Source organism: Prunus persica, chromosome G4, assembly GCF_000346465.2.
Source record: "Prunus persica cultivar Lovell chromosome G4, Prunus_persica_NCBIv2, whole genome shotgun sequence".
In the NCBI taxonomy this organism is placed as follows: Eukaryota; Viridiplantae; Streptophyta; class Magnoliopsida; order Rosales; family Rosaceae; genus Prunus; species Prunus persica.
In genome coordinates, this window is record NC_034012.1 from 2,416,004 (window position 1) to 2,436,083 (window position 20,080).

A 20,080-nucleotide genomic window follows, 5' to 3' on the forward strand; every position below is an offset into this window, starting at 1 on the left:
CGCTCCCACGCATGTGGATAGACTAGTATATATCAATGTTATATTCAGATTGTATGAGTAACTGGCAAAAAGTAAAAACAATCAGGTCTTTTCCGTTTTTTGTTCTAAAAATCGAAAGGTTTTCATTTCTTTGAAAACCTGCAACAAATTAATGTCACATATGCGATATACAACAGTAGAAGACAATGTTGTCCGGAACGAAGGAACATTATTGGGCATTGCACACGGCTTTCCTATGAAGTTACAAACTTCTTCTGCCCACGGAATTTTGGCCCAGTCTGTGAAGTCAGTGAAGAAGCAGAGTAACACAATGAAACCTGATCCCGGTTTTTCTTTACTGATGCCTTTCAGTTTGGTACTAGTAAATTGCTGGATGCTCATAAGTCATAACTTGCTAGGAACAGCATCGTTAGAAAGTCTTCCTGCCTTGCCAAGTTGAGTTGGCTTTGTAAACGCATCTTGTCTTTCAGCTATAAATTTTGCAAAACGGGAACCTTTCCCTTCATTGTTGTTCTCTTGTCGTAGTGACTCTGGCATATGAGGCAAAGGAGGGGGCTTCGGAGACACAGGTGGCATCAATGCCCATACGGAAGAAATATATTTGTTTGGTTGGTCAAGAACTTGGAGAAGTGAAATATCCTGCATGTCTGTCGGAAGAAAAACCACAGTTGTCAGATCTCCCCATTGCTTACCCTTTTGTTACTCCCCTTTTTCGATAATCAGGAAAAACATATTCACATTAAAAAAACATGTCAAACTAAACCACACATCTTGATACCGTATACCAACACCAAAAACAAAACAAGTTCAAGCACCTACAATGACTTTGAACCATCAAAACATGTGAAATAAAAAGTTAACAGAATGTATGAATAAATAACCTTTTGCGAACTTGAAGATGGGGAGGAGGGCCGCACATGGAATGCTGAAGTTCAGATGCGGTATAACGGTTCCTCCACCATGCCTTGCATTGCTGTTTCAAAAAATATATCTCATTAAACATGGAAGTTCTATCAGCAAAGAGTGAGGGACATATAAATAAAATGAACGCATCTAAGATTTGAAGTGATGATGCTGATGACACAGAAAGCAGCCTTAACAACAATGTAACAGAGAATGATATGATTTCCACCAAATTATCCTTATTTTAGTGCTTTATTTGATTTCAATAGCATCACAGCCAACATAGTGGTAGAAATCACAAAATTTAGAGTCTTCATATCATGGCCATATGTAATGCAAGAATACAATCAACCCACAAAAATTTAGTTTCTTCATACCTCGTAACAAGTCCAATCATATGACCATCTGAATTAATGACAGCGCCACCACTACCACCAGGATGGACAGCAGCTGTTGTTTCAAGCATCACAGGAAAATGTCCTTGAGTATTTCCTGGTTGGTTGGGTTGATATGAGAGTGGAAACTTTGCTTTCACAACTTTTGCGACCACACCAGAACAAATTGATGGGGAGAAGCCTAATGGAATTAATCTCAATCAGGACATGAAACATAAGTGGACTGTCTAAATCAAAAAAACAAACAAGAAGCCAATTATTAGAAACACATTCCATAACAAAGATAAGCGCATGTGTACAATTAGTCCTTCTTAGTCATGTCATGGCACTAAGATTCAACATCTATTCTTTAGAACTATTGCATCAGTACTAGTGCCAAGTAATGCAGCACAGGCGAAGAAGAAAAGTTCAAGGATCTGCATAACTGGGCATACATCTAATCAAATTGCAATGCACATAGATGCTAAGAATAGTAAAGTGTAAAAAAAAATTACATCCAATAAATTGGACCACGTATGTCACTTACTTCTGTACAGTACATCTTTATTAAGATTGTACAAAATCTAAAGAAATATTTCTAACAGTACCATATCAGAACTCTTTAGCACTTGATAATGTGAAAATTCAAGTCTGAAACAGAAACTTGCACTAGGCAGAAACTCTAGATAATTGTCCACCAAAAGAGTTTAAAACTATATTAGGAGACAAATACAAATCAATCCAACCCTCATAGATATGTTAAATCACTTGGTAAATTATTTGATTAAATAACTACGCCAACTGGACTAACAATGACATGCATCATCAACAACAAAGATAGGTGTGACTTGTGATATCTTCTATCAAGGTGGCAAGTAGACAAAAGCAAATGATACATTTCCAGGGGGAATCCAAATTCAAACAATCAAAAACAAGAGGATGAAAAGAAGCTATAAGCAAGGTTATACCGCATCTTGGTCCAAATAGTCCATGTCCAACAACATATGCCTTTGATCCTACAGATGGCGATGAAAAATCCTTGGCAATTGGGGAAAGATGATCTGCAATGTGCTTGAGCTGCAACAGGGAAACATCCAAAGGTCCTTTACAAATATACACTACTTTAGCATCACACCAAGTCCAAGGGTCTGTATGATCCAGGCGGACACGTATGTTTCTATGACCTCTGTAAGATGAACTCAATTTATGTCCTCCATATTCATCACCCACAAAGAGATCTGCATTATTGCGAATCCTTGGCAGAAAACCTTCACCCTTTTGTTTGCCATATAGTTCACTATGTCTTGGTGATACAGGTCCATCAGACAGTGCCTCAGAATTGGATCCATGCTTTCCATCACTAGCGGTTCTTTTACCAAATCTCCATGGTTCCAACAAGTGAGCATTTGTGAGTATGAGACCTTGCTTGTTAAGAAAGACACCAGATGCCCATACTCCATCATCCATGGTTATAAGACAAACAGAACCAATTGCCTTCTCAATGTGCGATGGGGATGAGCAATTAGAATAAAGATGCTCCTGAATATGCGTTATGGGTCCATTTGAGTCGTGGCTGTCGGCTAAAAATGTCTTCCCTACAGCATTTAAGTTTCTCTTGTCATAATAAATCCCTTTTTCTGCATAACGGGGCTCCTTCTGCAGCAAGTCACTGCAAGCAGTTGCAATGGCTTCCCATGAAATCACCAGCTGTTACCCAAGACTAGAATTTTGGATGACATGTTAAGAAAAATAAATTTCAGACTGTCACACAGGCAAATGCTCTCAAGTTACCTGAATCTCAGCCCCACTAGTCTTCTGCCTCAATGGTCTAATCAAAATACCAATAAGTTGTGCATGCTCATTCAAAACTGGACCACCTTCCCCTCCTGGTAGATTTATAATTCATATGGAATCAGAGACCAATGGCATGAAAAGAACAATAGATACTATTTCAGGTTATGCTCGTACCGGGAAGACACCGTATGTCAGCCATCAGCAATGAACTATAAGTTGAATTAGGAGGATAGCAGTTGGAAATGGATCCCATTGATATACTGACGTAGGAAGCCAAAGAATTAAATCAGGCATCAATAGGATGAAACAATTAGACTTTAGATAAAACCAGAGCGAGAGTGAGAGACAGAGCATAGATAATATCAGACAGGACCAGAAACATAACATATTTTTATACAGAGAAGATAAACTACCTGTTAAAGAAGTGCACAGGTGAGAGGACACCAAAAGGAGAACCCACAGCCACAAGAAAGTCCCCCTTTTTAGTGGAGGATGATATGGTTATGTTTGGCACGTCCTGAACAGAAACAATTAATTATCACTCTCACAAATGGACTCATATTCAGTATCTTGAGTTATGAATCTTCGCCAAAACTGTATGCTAAACTGAATTTAAGAGCATAAATTCACCTTGGAAATTAAGGATACTCCAAGAATGGCAATTCTTGTAGTTGACTTGCCTGTAAGACTTGAATTCCCCAATTGTCCGACTGCCGAGTCCACCTGGTTATCCATGACAGATGATGTACTGTCACAGTCCAGATTAACAAAAAATCTCTTTCACATTACATGAAAAACATTAAAACGGATCTCTTTATCATGTTAGCTTCTGCAGTATTCTCCCAACCAACCAGATAAGGAAGAACTGCTCAATTCATCAGTGAGGGTTGTTATGGATTTCTCAATTAGTTGCTTTCCACGTCACATGACACAATTATCTCTACAAGAGATCTGCACAGGATGATAACTTTTGCATTAATTCCCAAAACAGAAACACTTCATACCTGGGTCTGAGGAGCATTACCATGTGAGGCTAAAGACCAACCGACCTCCCATCCGTGATCTGGGGAGCTTAAAGAAGCTTCAATAACTGATTGGAGAGCAACAGCAGAAGCAGGAACGTCAATCTATAAGGTACATTAGTTGGATCAATATCAGAAGCCATGTATGGTTTAGAATGAGTATCAAGCATAGAGTAAATACAAGCAAATATGAGAAATGAAAGATATATCATTCACTTTATTTATTAAATCAGTGACCAGCCATTAAAATTGACTTTGAGATTGCAGTCTCATCTTATTTCATATAATAATCAAGCTATTGAAACGTTTTTAAGAACATAATTCAGGTCAATTTTATTTTTCCACTACCAGTTAATACTTCATTTCCCTTTGATAGGTGACTGCATGACGGTCATGAATATGTTTACAAAATTAGATAAAATAAAATAAAATACTTTCATTTTTTTTACACCAATCAACCAAAAGTGCTAATGATCACATGAACGGTTGTCAACTAGGCACAAAAGAAATAAATGGTTGAAATCCTCCGACAGAGAGCTGCTATTGTTGCAAGCTCCTTCTACATTAATTCTACACTCAAATGTTTAGTGTTAGTCAATTAAACAACTGGATAAGCAAAATCCTACTAGCATTAACAGCTGTGCTGCAAACCAGCACGGAGGCCCTTTATCCAAATCTTCAGAATCTTTGTGGAACCTCATTTCATCCTGTCAAAGAAAACACCTCAAATAGTCAGACGCTTATATCTAACCCCATAAAGTAACGTGTACAAAAATCTTCAGTTAAAATTTGTCAATATGCATGAAATAAAAATGAAAAAATTGGGTTTGTGCTATATTGCTATACCTCTACCATTATATCAATCTGAACCCCAGGAATCAACTGAGGCCTGCCCTGCAAGGTACCAAAATAATAAATAAATAAATAAAAGCAAATCAAATGCATTACATATCAACCCCAGTACAAAATTTAGCAAAAAAGGTAAATCATCGCATACTAATTTCAACCTGGGTAAGGCCCTCTCTGTGTTGCAGAGAGAGAAAAGGCTCAACAATGGAGGCAACAGTCACAACCAGAGCAGGAGACCGTTCACTGTCGCCGCCAAAGAGTTGCTGAGCAACATCAGAGTCGTAAAGGGTGTTCGGCAATAGCATTCCAGACGCTGATATAGTCGTCGTCCCAGAGCTACACATAACCAAATCAATACAAACAAATCAGAAAAGAAAACAAAATGAAATTAGGAAATTATATAAATATATATAGGTTAATTATGAACAGAAACTTGGCTTACTGGTAGTGATGGAAAGCGTGGTTTCGCATTTTGAGGCCTTTTGGGTCCTATGTGGAGAAGGTTTGCATAATCAGATAGCAGAAGCTCAGAGAAAAATTAGAAGAGGGATAAAGACTAAAGAGAAACTTACAGGGCCTTTGACTCGGACCATGACGGCTAAATTACGAGCGAAATCGACGATCTCCGGTAAACCCATAATAAGGAAGAGACGATGGTGTTCTTGTTCTGAGTGCCCGATTCTGATAACAGAGTGGGGTTCGCATAAGTACATATACCTTTTATGAAAACCAACAACAACAAAATAGAAAAAAAGGAAGACGAAAAAGTGACTCTTCCCTATTTTACCGCTCTACAAGTTTACTTACCCGCCTTGTCAATAATATTATATTTCAGTTTCGTAACTTATTCATTTAGTTAGTGGAGACTATTATTATTGGTTATAAGAAAGTTCTGTGGGGCTATTGAATTATATTATTGATGATCTTATTGTAACCAATACTTTGAAATTTACTTATTTTTAATAGGGTTATGTCATGCACTCATGTTATTATTATTTTTATTTGGTTTTTTAGTTGTCATAGTCCCTAAATTTAGACCTGATTTATATTTTATTTTTTGAATTCGCAAAATGATTGTTGTAATCCCTCAACTTCACTTTCATTAGTAGTGTTGGTCCTTTGGTCATATTTGTTAAATTTTCTCTTAAAATTAAGGGATTTTCAACCATTTTATCCCCCAAACTATGACCATTGTAATTTAATCCCATTAACTAAAAAATTAGCCAATTTACCCCCTCAAATAATTTTTATCGCCAATTTCACACCCGTCGTTAGATGTTATGAGATTTCATCCAATATTCCGTCAAATCCAACCACTTGAGACGCACGTGTGGCCTATTTGGAGGGTATTTTCATCCTTGTATTCATCATTCCTCATCCCCTCCTCAACCCTAATTCTCTTGCTCTTCTCCTCAATTTCCTTCACTTCCAAAACCCCAATCTTACTATCCAATTCCCTAACCGACTTCTCACTCTTATCTTTGGCCTTCTGCAGGCTCTTAAGGTCTTTTTCCAAGCTATCAATTTTTGCTCCTTTCCCAAAACACGCTTCAGCTTTGCAACTTCGTTATTCACCTCCTCCCCTTCGACCATTGTTGAGATAATGTCTTGTTGGAGCCTCGTTTTGTTTGATCTCCAACTTCATCTCCCAGAGTTTCTTCTTCGTCTCCTTCTCGCCACTCTTCAACAAATGAGATGACCCACTTCACTTTGAAAGTGTGAAATATGGTGGATGAGGTTTGGGAGGGAAGGGCTTAAAAGAACGAAATAACCCTCAAAATATCTCACACGTAGTCAGATTTTACGGGAGATTGGATGAAATCTCATAAAATCTAACAGCATGTGCTAAATTGGCGATATAAATTTATCTATGGGTAAATTGGTCGATTTTTTTAGTTTAGGAAATTAAGTTCGATTGGGGTATAAATTCAAGGGGTATTTCAACGATTTTCTCTAAATTTAAGGATGCTATTGTCACTTCAAATACAACCCCCATCACCCACACCCGCCACCACTCCCACCACCACTGTGTACCCAAATTCACAATTTCCACCACCACATGAATAAAGAATAAAGAACAAAACTCAGTCACCTTCTTTGAATTTGTTTTATTTACACTCATCAATCATCCAAGTTCACCCCACTATTTGTTCTTCTTTTCAGAACCTTAAAATCCAACAATATTCTTTTCATAAACAATTATTTCAACACAAACCTACCCTCGTATTCGACGAGCCACCTCTCATGTCATGGCTTCTCTCTCTCCCTTCTTGCTCCTTCCCCACCCACACATCTAATCTCCTCAATCTTAACCATATCAAATGGAAAATAAACTAAAAGCAAGAGGATAAACGTAAAGATACGATTTTGCCACATAAAAAGTAACACATGACCAACATTCTAGGGACTACAACAATCATATTTTGCAAATTCGAGGATCAAAATGCAAATCGAGTATAGGATCATGGACTATATGGCAATTAAAAAACTTTTTCATTTTTACAACTCTATTTATTATGTTTTCTGATGGAGTTAACAGGTTTATGTTATGTTATAAGTGAGAGAACACATGTCACAAATATTAGATAAAGGCATGAGGAGACATACAATTTGGAGACAACAAATCTCAATATATCTTACATTAGCATTTCTTGTAAAAACTACTTAGCACTCCAAAATACTTTCTGTTAATCTTCATGCATATTATTTAGGTTTACATTTGTCGATAACACATCGATTCCATAGTGACAACACATGTTTTAGTAAGACAACGTCGTATATATGTATATGTAATATAAAACCTGCGAAACAAAAACAAAAGACTACAATGAAACGGCCCTATCCTTTACCATTTCCTGTGAGATCGATAGTCAGCATTATTCATTTCTTAAGAATCTGTAAAGCTTGTTGCTTAGAAGGGCATGCAATATTTACTATATATGGATGCAGAAAACACACTGCCTGCCTGCCTCTCACAAAAATGATCAAAGGGTAGAAAAGGCACATACTCACCCTTTATCCTTTAAAATAGCTTGACGATAAACTTTACCTTTTTTTTAAAGAAATATGGAACCCTAAACCCGATTATGTGTAATCATTCTAATCAATACACAATATACTCTCTATATGTATCTTTTGATGATTCTTTAAGAGACTGTTAATTGTGGTTAAGCCAATCATTTATATGAAATGTATGTTTTAGATGATTGACTAGTTATATTTTCAACATACATGTATCAGCGCTCATAATTGACAAATAAGCATGTACAAACGTCACACGTGCGAATATAATTCGAAATGTATTTATTTAGATATTTTGACAGTTCATTTTGTAAATAAAAAAGACTATTTTTTACAAACAATGCGTACACGGATTAGTAAATGGATAAATTTTAATATATTTTCGGCGCATTGCGTTAAATTAGTAAATGGACGAGTCTCTCTCTCGTCATATTTTCATTGCGTTCGGCACAATATGCAAAGCTTAAGTAATAATTATTTATCCAAGGTTGAAACTTGGATGGTGAAAACTAAAAACTAAAATGTTTAGGAAGTATTTCAAACCAAATGTAATACAATTGATGGTTACTTATTATTCGTTGGGGATAGTTTGGTAATAACGAATTAAACAAAAACAAGTATTTAAAGGTAAAAAGTAAAAAGAAAAACACAAGGCCGTCCCGCAAGTGAATGGCAACGGAGAAAAAAGTACAGAAAATTCAAGGTTCTTTTCACAGTGTGTTTTTCTTTTTATTATCGTGTTTTTAATTTTAATTTTTCTAAAAAAATCCAGGCATTTCCTGCCAGCGACCCAACGTAAACGCAGAAAGAGGAAAAAGCAAAACCAAAAAGGCAAAGCAAAATAGGACAGAAGATTTACCATAACACCCCTGCATCTTACACGTGTTGACCAAAAACCCAGCTTGAAATGTCCCCTGCACGCAGCAGCTGGGCATATTTTATTTATTGGCAATTTTATTGTTTTATATATATATATATATATAAATTGAAGAAATTTTGGTAAGACCACGAGCCTCTCAGAGCCTCTACCCCTCCGCCTCTCTCTCTCTGGTCAGCCACACTCCACCACCACCTTCATCGTTTTCTCTCTCTCTGTTCCTCAGAGAGCACCGCAATCAAGTAACAATTGCATAATCTTACATACAAGCCTTCCGTTCCGTGCTAAATTTTCGCTAGAAACCAGAGCAATGCCGGCACAGAAGCGCACCCCAGAGTCTGTGGAAGATGATCCTCTGCAGAACCACCATGAAAACAGCCACGACCATCCACAAGACGAAGAGGGTACGTCTTATTTTGCTCAATACCCAAACCCAACTCCAAATTTTTCGACCCACCGCAAACAAAACCATACACGCATGTTCGTTCCTACACATGGTTTTGGATTTTTTTTTTTCTTTTCCCTTCTCTGATTCTGTTTTGTTTCTTCATGTGTTCCTTCTTGGTCCTTTTGCCCCTCAGAGTCCGATCGAAGCCTTTCCCCGAGTAACGAAGAGAAAGACGAGTGAGCTTTTCTGGTTCTTCATAGCTTTCTCATTCTTCTATTTTTCTTTTTGTTTATTGGTATTGGTTCTGTTGATTGTGCAAGTGTTTGATTTTGAATGCTGGACTTGATTCGGGATCTGCATGGTTTGCTTCGTGCTACTCTTTGTTTGTGTTTTGTTAATCGACCGGCTACTGGGATGAGCTATGTTGATTAACGTCTATGCGACTGTGAAAGCAATGACTTCTGGTTGATGGGGGTTTTCTCTTTTATTTTCCTGGTTTTGGTTGCTCTGCTAGTGCGGGGAAGAAGGTTGGTGAAGTTGGGTTTTGGATCTTCTGAGCTGTGGCTTTTGCTCTGCTGATTTCGGGCTTCAATTTCTATGCGTGCATGGGTGGTTCAAGCATGTTGCCCAATCTGGTGGACGGTCATTAGCTACAGCAACGCCTGCCCATGTGCTAAGCTGAATAAAACGTGCATAGAGATGCTGATCCAAATTTTCATATGGCTTGCGTCCATTGTTTTTGTGATTGTTGGGTCAGTTTGAGCGAAAATTCTCACTCAAGTCTTGCTCGATAGTTTATTAGATTGAGGGATCATGGTGCTTCGTTGAAAGGGATAAATTTGGAATTTTCTGACCAATCTGCTTCATACAAACTCCTACTCAGCTTCTGAACTCTATAACTCTACTGGGCTCTCATTATTCTGCTAAACGCTTACCACAAAGAATTGTTTTGCATACAGGATATCTCTGGGATTGAAACAGTCTCGGTTATGGCAGTGACAGTCTTGTTGCACCATCTGCTATATTTTCAACGCCAAGCTTTGTTAGTTTACTGCCATATTTATAGAAGAAAGCGACTAACGTTTTTATTTTCATTTTTGGATATTTTAAATAGTGACAATAAAGTCAATATGCATGATGAATTGGGCATTTTTATGCTCGCAAAATGCAAACCCACAACATGCAGCAGCTTATTGTTCAGTTACAATATGGATGCCCAGGATGGGACACTGATATGGAAAGTTCCATGTAATGAGAAGTTTAGGCTTAAGGGTGAAATCAGTATTTTGAAGACGTTTATAATTAGTTTTATGATATATGATCTTGGTTGGAGGTGGGGTAGGCTCTACTTAAGAAATTCTTACAGATACTCTTTCTGCATAGAATTATACTTTATAGTTTTCTCTTCTTTTGTGCTGGGTTCTGTATTTCCCATCCGAAAAATTATAAGAATTTGTATTTTTTTTTTTCATTCTTTATATATCAGTGTGTGCAAAAAAAAAAAAAACAGAAAAAAAAAAAGGTTGCATATAGAGCAACCTACATATCAAATATTACATCTGCTATATGCTAATTCTTTTTTTCTTTTTTTTTGGTATTATGCACAGATATATCATAGTGAAATTGGCAGAAATTCGGAAAGAAGTCCAATGTCCTATCTGTTTAGGTATGTTTTGGGATGCTAAATTATGGATAATAACTGAATATAGATTGGAAGGAAGCATTTTTATGTATTCTAATTTTATTTGTTTACTATCGGGTACCAGCAAAAAGTAAATCTCATTATCTATTATCAAGGAAGATTGATAGTTTAATTCTAGAACATCATAGTCACTTGCATGCTAATGTTTTGTCGTATTGCAGCGTTGAGCTTAGTATATCTTGAAATGCCACTGTTTTAAGCGTTTTGTTGCATACAAGTCAGAAATAATGTGTTCTATCTGTCAAACACCACTTTTAGTTTTAGCTTAGAGGCCAATATATTGATTTGCAAAATTATGTGGTAACCACGAATTAGTAATTATATATTTTTCCCCAAAATTGCAGTTGTTAGTTCTGCTTGCAATTGGTATGATTAAGTTATGGATTACATTCTTCAACTGAATTACTCTGTTTACATGCAGAGTCAACTTTTCATGATAAGAGCTCATAACCTGTTATTTACTAAATGAAAATACAGTCATCTCAGCTCAAGAAAGCATCAAAATCATCAAACTTTGAATTGATTCTTCTCTTTTACGGGGCCATTCCTCTATTAACGCAATTACATAAGTTTCTACATTAGGGTAAATTCATTGGAAGAAATAGAATTATATTAACAGGTCTTGAATATAAAGCCTTAAGAAATTTTATATCCTTTTTTTTTTTTTTTTTTTTTCAGATACCTGCAATGAACATGAACTGCCTTATTGATGGGCCAATTCGCTTATTTTTTTTCTTGTTTATGTTACTGTTGTGTGCTTGCACAGGTGCTTGTTCTGTATATTTTTGTTACAAAACATTGCTTACCTTAAAACCATTGACAGCTTCATGTAGACACCATGTTCAGATGGTGTTTATTATGCATGCCTAAATTAAAGTTCGAAGGTTGAGAGTTTTCACACCCAAGAGTCCTTCATATTAGAATTTAACATAATATTTTGCTAAATATTGAGATAGTGAATCATACTATATAGATCCAAGTACTCATTGGTCCCTTTTACACTCATACAGTTTATGGGGACTTCATCCTCTGATAGTATACTTGTAGTAAATTGTGGGTGCAGGCTAGTCCTTTTAGGCGTCTTAACTCATTTCTGGAATCCATGCCCGCATATTTTCCTTTCCATTTTCATGCAATAAGTATAAACTCTTGTAACACACCTGTCCTCTCTCCCCAAAAAAAGAAAAAGAAAAGGATAAATTCATTTACTCCCTTGTATCTATAGGGATCATTCGGAAAACAAGAACAGTGATGGAATGCCTGCATCGCTTCTGCAGGGAATGCATCGACAAGTCCATGCGCCTGGGGTATGTCTTCAAACGATTACCTTCTCCTTTTATATTCAAATGGAACATTCAAGTTAAATTTGCTTATATAGATTTTGTTTGGAGATGTCTCAAAATATTAGAAAGCTTGAACTTGTGACCTGATATGTCTATTTCATATTTAAACACACAATCGGCCCAGTTGGAGTTCTGACTACTAGTAACTGGCTCTCACTGCAGGAACAATGAATGCCCTGCATGCCGCACCCATTGTGCTAGTCGTCGCTCTTTGAGAGATGACCCAAACTACGATGCCTTAATTGCAGCCATCTATCCAGATATTGACAAGTATGAGGAAGAGGTATGATGCTGATTTACAACAATCTTAGACTGTAAATTTTATTTTCTCAGTTACATTTTAGATGATTGCGCTGATTGTTGATTATCTCCTTTAGGAACTGGCTTTTCATGAAGAGGAGAAGGCTCGCAATAAGCAGGTGACATATTTCAATTTTCAAGTTTGTGTTAGGCATGCAAGTATTTTAGGGTTAATATCTTTAAATTTTAATTGGAGCTCAACCCCAAATAAAACAAATGCAAATTGTTCAACTTTTTCTTGTGAAACTGACGGGTTCTCTGATTTGTAAAATTCAGGAACAGTAATTGTTTAAAAATTTAGTTAAGACTTGATTATATTTTTGTATGTGGATCTCATCTGTGTGCTATTACTGAAAGAATGCAACTTCCACATAACTTGTGATATGGCTTTTAATAAGCACTTATACTAGAATCTTTGCCCTTTCATCATTCAGGTGTTACACGTCACTATGAATTTAGTGGCAAAACTGTACAGATATTTCTTTTTGTTTCCAATTTGTTGCTCCAGGGCCTTGATCTTTAAACTTATTTTCACAGATCCAAGCTTCCATTGCCCAGACATTTCGACGACAATCTGAGGCACTAGGAAGGAAACGAACAACAGCTAAAGCAACTGCAGCTGCATTTATGAGGAGATCACAGGGTAGCTATCGAAATGCTCATTTGAGGGGGAGAAGAAACTATAGAAATGTTGCTGAACATCAAGGTTCCGATGATAACGAGGATGCAAATGGTAATGATGGAGGTAAAGACTCAACTTCTGGTGACGAGCGCACAGAACCAAGACCAAAGAGATGCAAAAGATGGGGAGGAGGTCGATCAGGATCTGCTAATGCAGATGGTGGTGATGAAAATGATTATGAATTGAACAGAGAAATTATGGGTGCGTCTGCGGGGCTTGTTGGCAGCTCAGAAAGGCTTGCCTGGGGTAAAGGTGGCATGCGGAGCCATACGCGGTATGGCAGTACAAGTGGTGGCAATGGCAAAAATGCCAGGAACATCCGCCTCTCTAAGTTGGTGGAGTATCTTCGGAACTCAGAAAACCACAATGATGAGGTAAGTTAAGAGTTTAGACTGACGATCATCTCATGACTCCTCTGTGATAGGGACTGAGTACCCTTTTGAGATTTCAAATTGGCAGAGATATTTGACTGTCTGAAATCCCATTATCCCATACTAATATTTCAACACACACTGCGGTCCTGGTTTCACATAAGGTTTATGAGATCATTTCATACACACACTATGTAATATGTGTAATTGGAATTTTATTTGGAACTCTGCTTCTGTACTGAGATGGTTGAATCAACGATTTCTCATATTTTCAGTTGGACATCCACCTCCTGCTTGTTTCTTTTGATGAGCAAAGAATACCCAGTTTGCAGCGGCCGTATCTTTGCTGCAGGCCTACCCTGTCAGTTGGACAACTATGTCACGTAATTCTTCCACTCACTGCATTTTTCTTTTGATAGAACCTCATTATATTTCCAAAGCTTCTGTCACCATATACTGAAATTGGTTTTATTTGTGTACAGTATGTAGCTCTCCGAACCGCACTGCAAGCTGATGAAGTTGAATTGTACTTGGTGAAAGAGCTGCATGCCAAATTCAGTCATTCAACTGCCACAAATGTCCTAATTTCCAAGTCAGTTGTTTTAGACTCAACCAAAGATAACCTGCAACTATTAAGAGAACAAGAAACGTTGGCAGACCTTAGAACACACAATCTCATTCCCGGTCATCTGGTGAGCACCTTTTCTAGAGTTTAAACTGGTGAAAAGAGCTAGGGGGAACATTTAAGTTTTGATACTTCGATATATACACATTCCCAGATTGATCTCGTTGCATGTGTTCTGCAGCTTTTGGCATATCAGAAGAAATGGAACTCAAGCTGATGATGATGATGACAAATTGGAACAAGTGGTTCAATTCAACTTCTTTCGTTCTTTTGTTCTTTTCACTAGAATATATAGTGACCACTCTTAATAAAGAGTGTCAGGTAGGTTTCATATTTAGAGCTGCGTTCTCTGGCATATGCTGCATACAGCGAGCAATTTAGAAGCAGATGAAAATTATCATGTCATGTGTACGAGCTTGTTACAACTGTTACATGTATTTATAGAATAGAATATGAATTTCCCTTTCTGTCTGGAAAATAATCTCTTTCATCTTGTGGCCGTCGTGTTTGATTGGTTTTGAATTTCCTGATCACCTCCTTCCTCTCTTCTCCCCCCCACCCCACACTTCCTACATGGAAGACATGCATCCGTGTGCGCTGCCAGCTCCAGTTCGGGGTCCTATTTAACTTGGTGCATATATTCATGTCGCAGGCCGCTCATCTCCTCTCACCCTTCCTCCAAAATAATTAACAGCACAGCACAGCAGCCATATTCAGCTAATCTCATTGACCTAACTGTACATTAATTAAACAAGTTCATATGAAAACTCTCATTTCAAACCTGGCTTGTAGGGATCATGCTACACGTGGCAGTCACGTAACATTCACAGAATGGAATTATGGATATTGTGAGAGATAGACTCTTGTGCAGACGTTTCACAGTGAGTTTAAGCCTTCTTCGGTGGCCGGCTTGAATTGAACATTAGACAGACAGACTCCACCTAATTTTGTTTTTATTTATTATTATAGCTAATTGGTCCTTCTCCTTGGCTTGCACAAAAAAATCAGTTCAAATGGGTGGTGAATCTCCATTCCAATGATTCCACTTGATTTTGATTTATTAGCTTAATACTATGGTGAACACCTCAGTGAGTGAGATGGCCAAATATAATAACACACAAGGACGAGTAGGACCCACTCAACACATCACCATTATTGATTATGTCATTGTTTATGATGAGGAAGATAATGTTTTGTATCTTTCCAAGTGTGACCCCACTCACCAACTGCCACGCAGCCTCTCCCTTTCATCCTTTATTTCTTTCTTATCCATTCACATGTAGGTCCTACCATACCATGGGACATGGTCATGGACCCCTCCTCCCAAATTCCAATGCGATTCTGATCTCGTTTTAGAATGTATTACTGTTAATAATCACAAGATACACCCGCACAAACTTAAATGGATCATTAGTAAATTAGCAGAAATATATTTTTATTTATTTGAAGATAAAATTGGAAAGCAACTCACGGTTTGATCTGACTAAACAAAGAGTCATCCACCGTGCCAGTTTTACTTATACAACGCTACACACACATTAAACATACGTCATTAATAATGCTTAAAGACAGTGAGCTCTCTCTCTCTCTCTCTCTCTCTCTCTCTCTCTCTCTCTCTCTCTCTCTCTCACATAGGCCAAACAAGGCCTTATACATTTACTTACCAAAATTAAAACGACACAACCTAAATCCCAAAAACAATCCAGTCCAGTCCAAACCACCACCAAGGCACGTGGCAAACGCAGAAATGAAAAAACGACACTATTTACATGCAACCCCGGGTAGCTATTAGCTGGTCTCTGCTCTCATCAGTTGCTTGCTTGTCACCTTAGCGATGCTTGCTCCTGGTCTCCCCACTGTAGAGCCTGTGATATGATCACGTATATCAGATAATATATAAGATCTAATTAAGTACATAGATCTATGGTCAACAGATAGATCTATGATGAACGTACGGCTTGGATTGATTTGTGTAGAGGTTAAGAAGTTACGTACCAATCATAGACAGTGGGAGAGTTGGGCTGCGGCTTGTCAAAGACCTGGTTGCCCATGGTTCTGGTGGCGAGGTTGCTGCCTGGGTGGAAAACACTCCTCCAAACGTTGTCCTTAGCACGAGCTGAAGCTGGTGTTACTGGTGTTCCTGGGGTTACTGGAGTTCCTGGGCTCATAGGCATCGCCAACTTGCTGCTGCTGCTTGTCTCTCCCTCCACATCTACAACCAATATATATATATATATATATATATATCAAATTTAATCAAAACCCAAAAAACCATATGATATATGGAAACTAGAATTAAAAAAGAGGCAAACTTTGTCACATATATATGTAGCACCTTTGATGTTCAAGGGTTTTGGGGTGACCTTCCTAAGCTTGCCAAGCCCGCGTTCAGGCTGAGGTCCAGCAACAATGTCATCCCAAAGCTTTTCAAGCAGAACCATTTTTTGCTCACTCTTTCTTTCTTTTCCTTCTCTTTCTCTCTCTAATAGCTCATGGTCTAGAGGCTTCTATTCTATATATAAAGCAACTCGAAACCTAAAATATCTCATCTCTCATTAAAAATTTGCTAATTGGGGCTTTCTTTCTTTTTTCTACCACCAAGTGGCATTAATTTTTTAATCAGGGATTACAGTGGGCAGTGCAAACGATGGGTACTAACGACAATTGTGGGTGAAATTGGCTATAGGAAACCCGAGAGTGGAAAAAAGGAGGGATGAGAAACGGATAAGAATGAAAGACTTGGTAAAACTGGGCCCCGCTAAATAATATCATCCATCCATCAAACACCTAGAATCTACTGAGTTCTGGCTTGGCTTGGCTTGGTGCTTGGCTTCACAAAGTGTACTCGTCTTACCATACGAATACTTGTCCTATTCATCAGAGCAATGTGGGGTCCGCAGTGATTAATGATCATGGGAGACAAGAATTTTGAGATGACACGTGGTCCTGTAATTTGGTCTCACTTTCTGGGTTAAATGTTCATGCACTAATTTTGGCATTCAATGTGAATGTTACGGGGTGTTATTTAGTCACTCATATTACAATGATATTTTTTATCTGTTGATACTGTACCACGATTCATGAAATATCAACTCTCTCATCATTTAACCTAACACTACGACTGTAACACCCAAATCTCAAGGGGACTAGAATGAGGAATTATAGTGAGAGATCCTTATGTTGGATTGAACACCTCATTATATAAGCTTCCGCCAATTCTTCTCTTTTTATTTTTATGTGATGGTAATTGTTTTTTTATTTATTTATTATAAATAAATATATAAAAAAATCTGACCTTATGATATGCAACAGAGCCCACATTTCATGTTGGGCTACTTCAAAAAACTGAGGCGAAAAAAGTAAAAACAATTCGGTCCGCCGATTCACTTATAGAGAGACACATTTTTCAGCTGTGCATGCTGATCCAGCCCTAGTTTTCTGTACAGATTGCCTTGCCCATTTATGACCTTCTCTATGGGCCGACACCTGGGCTAATAATAATAAGCTTGTGCACCAGTATACGCCCACATATTTCTTCAAATAACCAAAAGGGAAAAAGAAAAGAAGAAAGAACAAAAAGCAATCATTTTGTTTTTTTCCCTTAGAAGAGGAACTCAAGAAATTAAAATTAATAAATAAATAAACATAACACTAATTAGCTGATTTAATTAACATGCCAATGCCATCCTCGATAACATCAGCTACCTAAAACAAAGTTTTGTAAGTATGCATTAAAAAGATCAAAAGTTCATTTTTAAGGCTTTTTGGTGAACAAACACACAGCAGATTCAATGGTCGGCATTCGGCTAACACTACAACATTTAACCCAAGCCAAGCCAACCCTATTATTTTACCTTTTTAACAGCAGGCAATTCTTTGGTATTATCCACGCCCCTACAAAAGATCACCTGCAAGCCTACAAGCTGCCTGCCTGCATATCTTCAAGCATTTTAAAATTTGCCGCAAAAAGTATCTCACACTTCCACATTTTAGACATTTTTAATGAATCACAAATACATGTAATGAATATTCTGCATTGTTTCTTCATCATCTCGTTATTTCCAAGCCGCCCATATACCATCCAAAACAACAGAAAATGAGAACAATAAATCATAGCTACTAACATGGCAAAGGAAGCAGAGATGAAAAACAAACAAACAAACAAACAAGACATAACAAATAGTTAAATCCACACTCAGACCCCCTTATCCAGAACTCTATATATATAACTCTGGAAGCTTGGAACCAGAATGCATCCTAGAAACAATGGCAGCCCGCCTGCAAAACAAGATTTCAATGGATGCTGCAGCTGATAGCTGTTCACTTGACTCTTTTTCGTTTGCTGGCCTCCTGTGTGTTCAGGATCAGCAATCCAAGTCCCTCCCTACTAACAGAGCCAATCAAATTCACAAACAAGGCACAGAGTTTGAGTTTGGTCACACTACACCAGAGTCCATTGCGACCGATCCCATCAAGCATTACCCAGCAGACCTGTTAATCTCAAATGGTCAGATCATACCAAAAGCAATTGTACTTCAATCAACACAGCATGTGCCAACTAACCAGCCCTGCATCAAAGATTCAGTACGAGCAGCCCGTACCAGTAGCAAGAGATCAACTGACAACACCGGTGGCACAGAAACTGCTAAACCAAATCCAGAATTTGGAAACCAAGAGAAAAAAGAAAACCCTGCGCCAAGATCATGGTTTGGCCAGAAAATATTCAAGTCATTTCTCTTCCCTTGCAAGGAATGCCGAGTTTCTAAGCCAACGCAGAGAGGACACAGAATCCCAGAAGAAAATGGGAAGTTACATTGACATGAGGCTCCTTTTTCTTTTCAATTCTTTCTATTTCAGCTAAATCAAAAGTCCATTTCAATTAGTTGCGATGAACAATTTAGATTTGAAAGTGAGGCTTCAATATAACCCAGGTTGTTTCAGTTAGCAACATTTAATAAAATCCAAGACATGAACCTTTACTCAAGTATGATCGCTGAACGACCAGATGATTGATCACACAGTTGTTACACAACTGCATCTAGAGTCTCAACAGTCTGAGGTCACTTAAAAGTCACTAATATAAGTCTGCATACAGCAGTTAATGCCATATACTGACAAACCAGCCCCAACTTCTTTACAATCTCATAAACGCTTCCCCATATGACCCAACTCATTTTATAGAGAGTATACTTACGAGCTACCAGAACCACCTGAAATTAATAGAAAATGTTCTAAATTATCTGATATCTTACAGGAACTGTGGGATTTGTATATCGATTTCTAATGTCCTACAGTCATTCATCACATAGAGCTGCTTTCAAGCCTCTATTTCCCCCCTCTCTCTTTCACTCAATTCTGAATCTTGACCATATCAGGGCTATTTATTGAAACTTGTTAGGCCTTTGATGCCATAAAAAATACTTTGATTTGGGTTGAGAAACCATACATCAAGTCAAATCTAACTTGTTCTTGAGATGGGAAAATGGAAAAGAATTACAACATGATTGATTTGCAGTTTTCGCAAATTGCCCTGATTTAGTAGCAACTATCGTACCTCAACAGCAATCCCATGCGTAAGTAGATTTCAGGGTTCAGGACTTTGAGGGGTTTTCAGGTGCAAAGTGTGGACATTCACACTTGAAAGTTTACCAGTGAAATTTTACTTGCGAGCTATCCTCAAAGCCTCATAGGGACTTTAGTTACAGAAATTCTAACTTGTATAATTCATCCGTTTCTGTCATTTCCACATTGATAAACTAGTTTCATGTACATAATATTTGCAGGAGCCTCAATTTCTTACGGAGGTTCTATATTTTTAGATATGGAAAA

General features: G+C 37.7%; 3 protein-coding genes and 1 long non-coding RNA gene across 7 annotated transcripts; 1 reads left to right on the top strand and 3 right to left on the bottom strand.

Moving 5' to 3' along the window:
• LOC18778477 (glyoxysomal processing protease, glyoxysomal) lies at nt 19–5,667 on the bottom strand. Of its 4 annotated transcripts, none has more exons than XM_020561966.1 (14): nt 5,515–5,667; nt 5,385–5,431; nt 5,101–5,278; nt 4,940–4,987; nt 4,720–4,800; nt 4,076–4,198; nt 3,702–3,794; nt 3,485–3,588; nt 3,246–3,331; nt 3,069–3,163; nt 2,246–2,984; nt 1,281–1,479; nt 882–973; nt 19–647 (listed from the first exon to the last, which is right to left on the bottom strand). In XM_020561966.1, the coding sequence occupies exons 1-14, from the start codon at nt 5,653–5,655 to the stop codon at nt 385–387; spliced, it is 2,289 nt and encodes a 762-aa protein (XP_020417555.1). In that variant the 5' UTR covers nt 5,656–5,667; the 3' UTR covers nt 19–384. The 4 variants fall into 4 exon arrangements, 3 of the variants coding, with proteins under 3 accessions (XP_020417555.1, XP_007214540.2, XP_020417556.1); XM_007214478.2 differs by having other exon boundaries at nt 3,702–3,848; XR_002271198.1 differs by lacking the exon at nt 19–647 and having other exon boundaries at nt 1,281–1,525.
• LOC18781108 (putative E3 ubiquitin-protein ligase RING1a) lies at nt 8,916–14,741 on the top strand. Its single transcript, XM_007211690.2, has 10 exons — nt 8,916–9,244; nt 9,422–9,464; nt 10,836–10,894; nt 12,156–12,237; nt 12,436–12,556; nt 12,651–12,692; nt 13,111–13,629; nt 13,902–14,009; nt 14,109–14,318; nt 14,433–14,741. The coding sequence occupies exons 1-10, from the start codon at nt 9,151–9,153 to the stop codon at nt 14,466–14,468; spliced, it is 1,314 nt and encodes a 437-aa protein (XP_007211752.2). The 5' UTR covers nt 8,916–9,150; the 3' UTR covers nt 14,469–14,741.
• Nucleotides 14,528–15,659, bottom strand: LOC109948558. The gene is made up of 2 exons (XR_002271199.1): nt 15,033–15,659; nt 14,528–14,923 (listed from the first exon to the last, which is right to left on the bottom strand). It is a non-coding gene; the product is annotated as an uncharacterized LOC109948558 (long non-coding RNA).
• On the bottom strand, nt 15,666–16,761 carry LOC18778536 (auxin-repressed 12.5 kDa protein). The gene is made up of 3 exons (XM_007212186.2): nt 16,587–16,761; nt 16,247–16,463; nt 15,666–16,116 (listed from the first exon to the last, which is right to left on the bottom strand). Exons 1-3 carry the CDS (start codon nt 16,690–16,692, stop codon nt 16,080–16,082), a joined length of 360 nt encoding a protein of 119 aa, XP_007212248.1. The 5' UTR covers nt 16,693–16,761; the 3' UTR covers nt 15,666–16,079.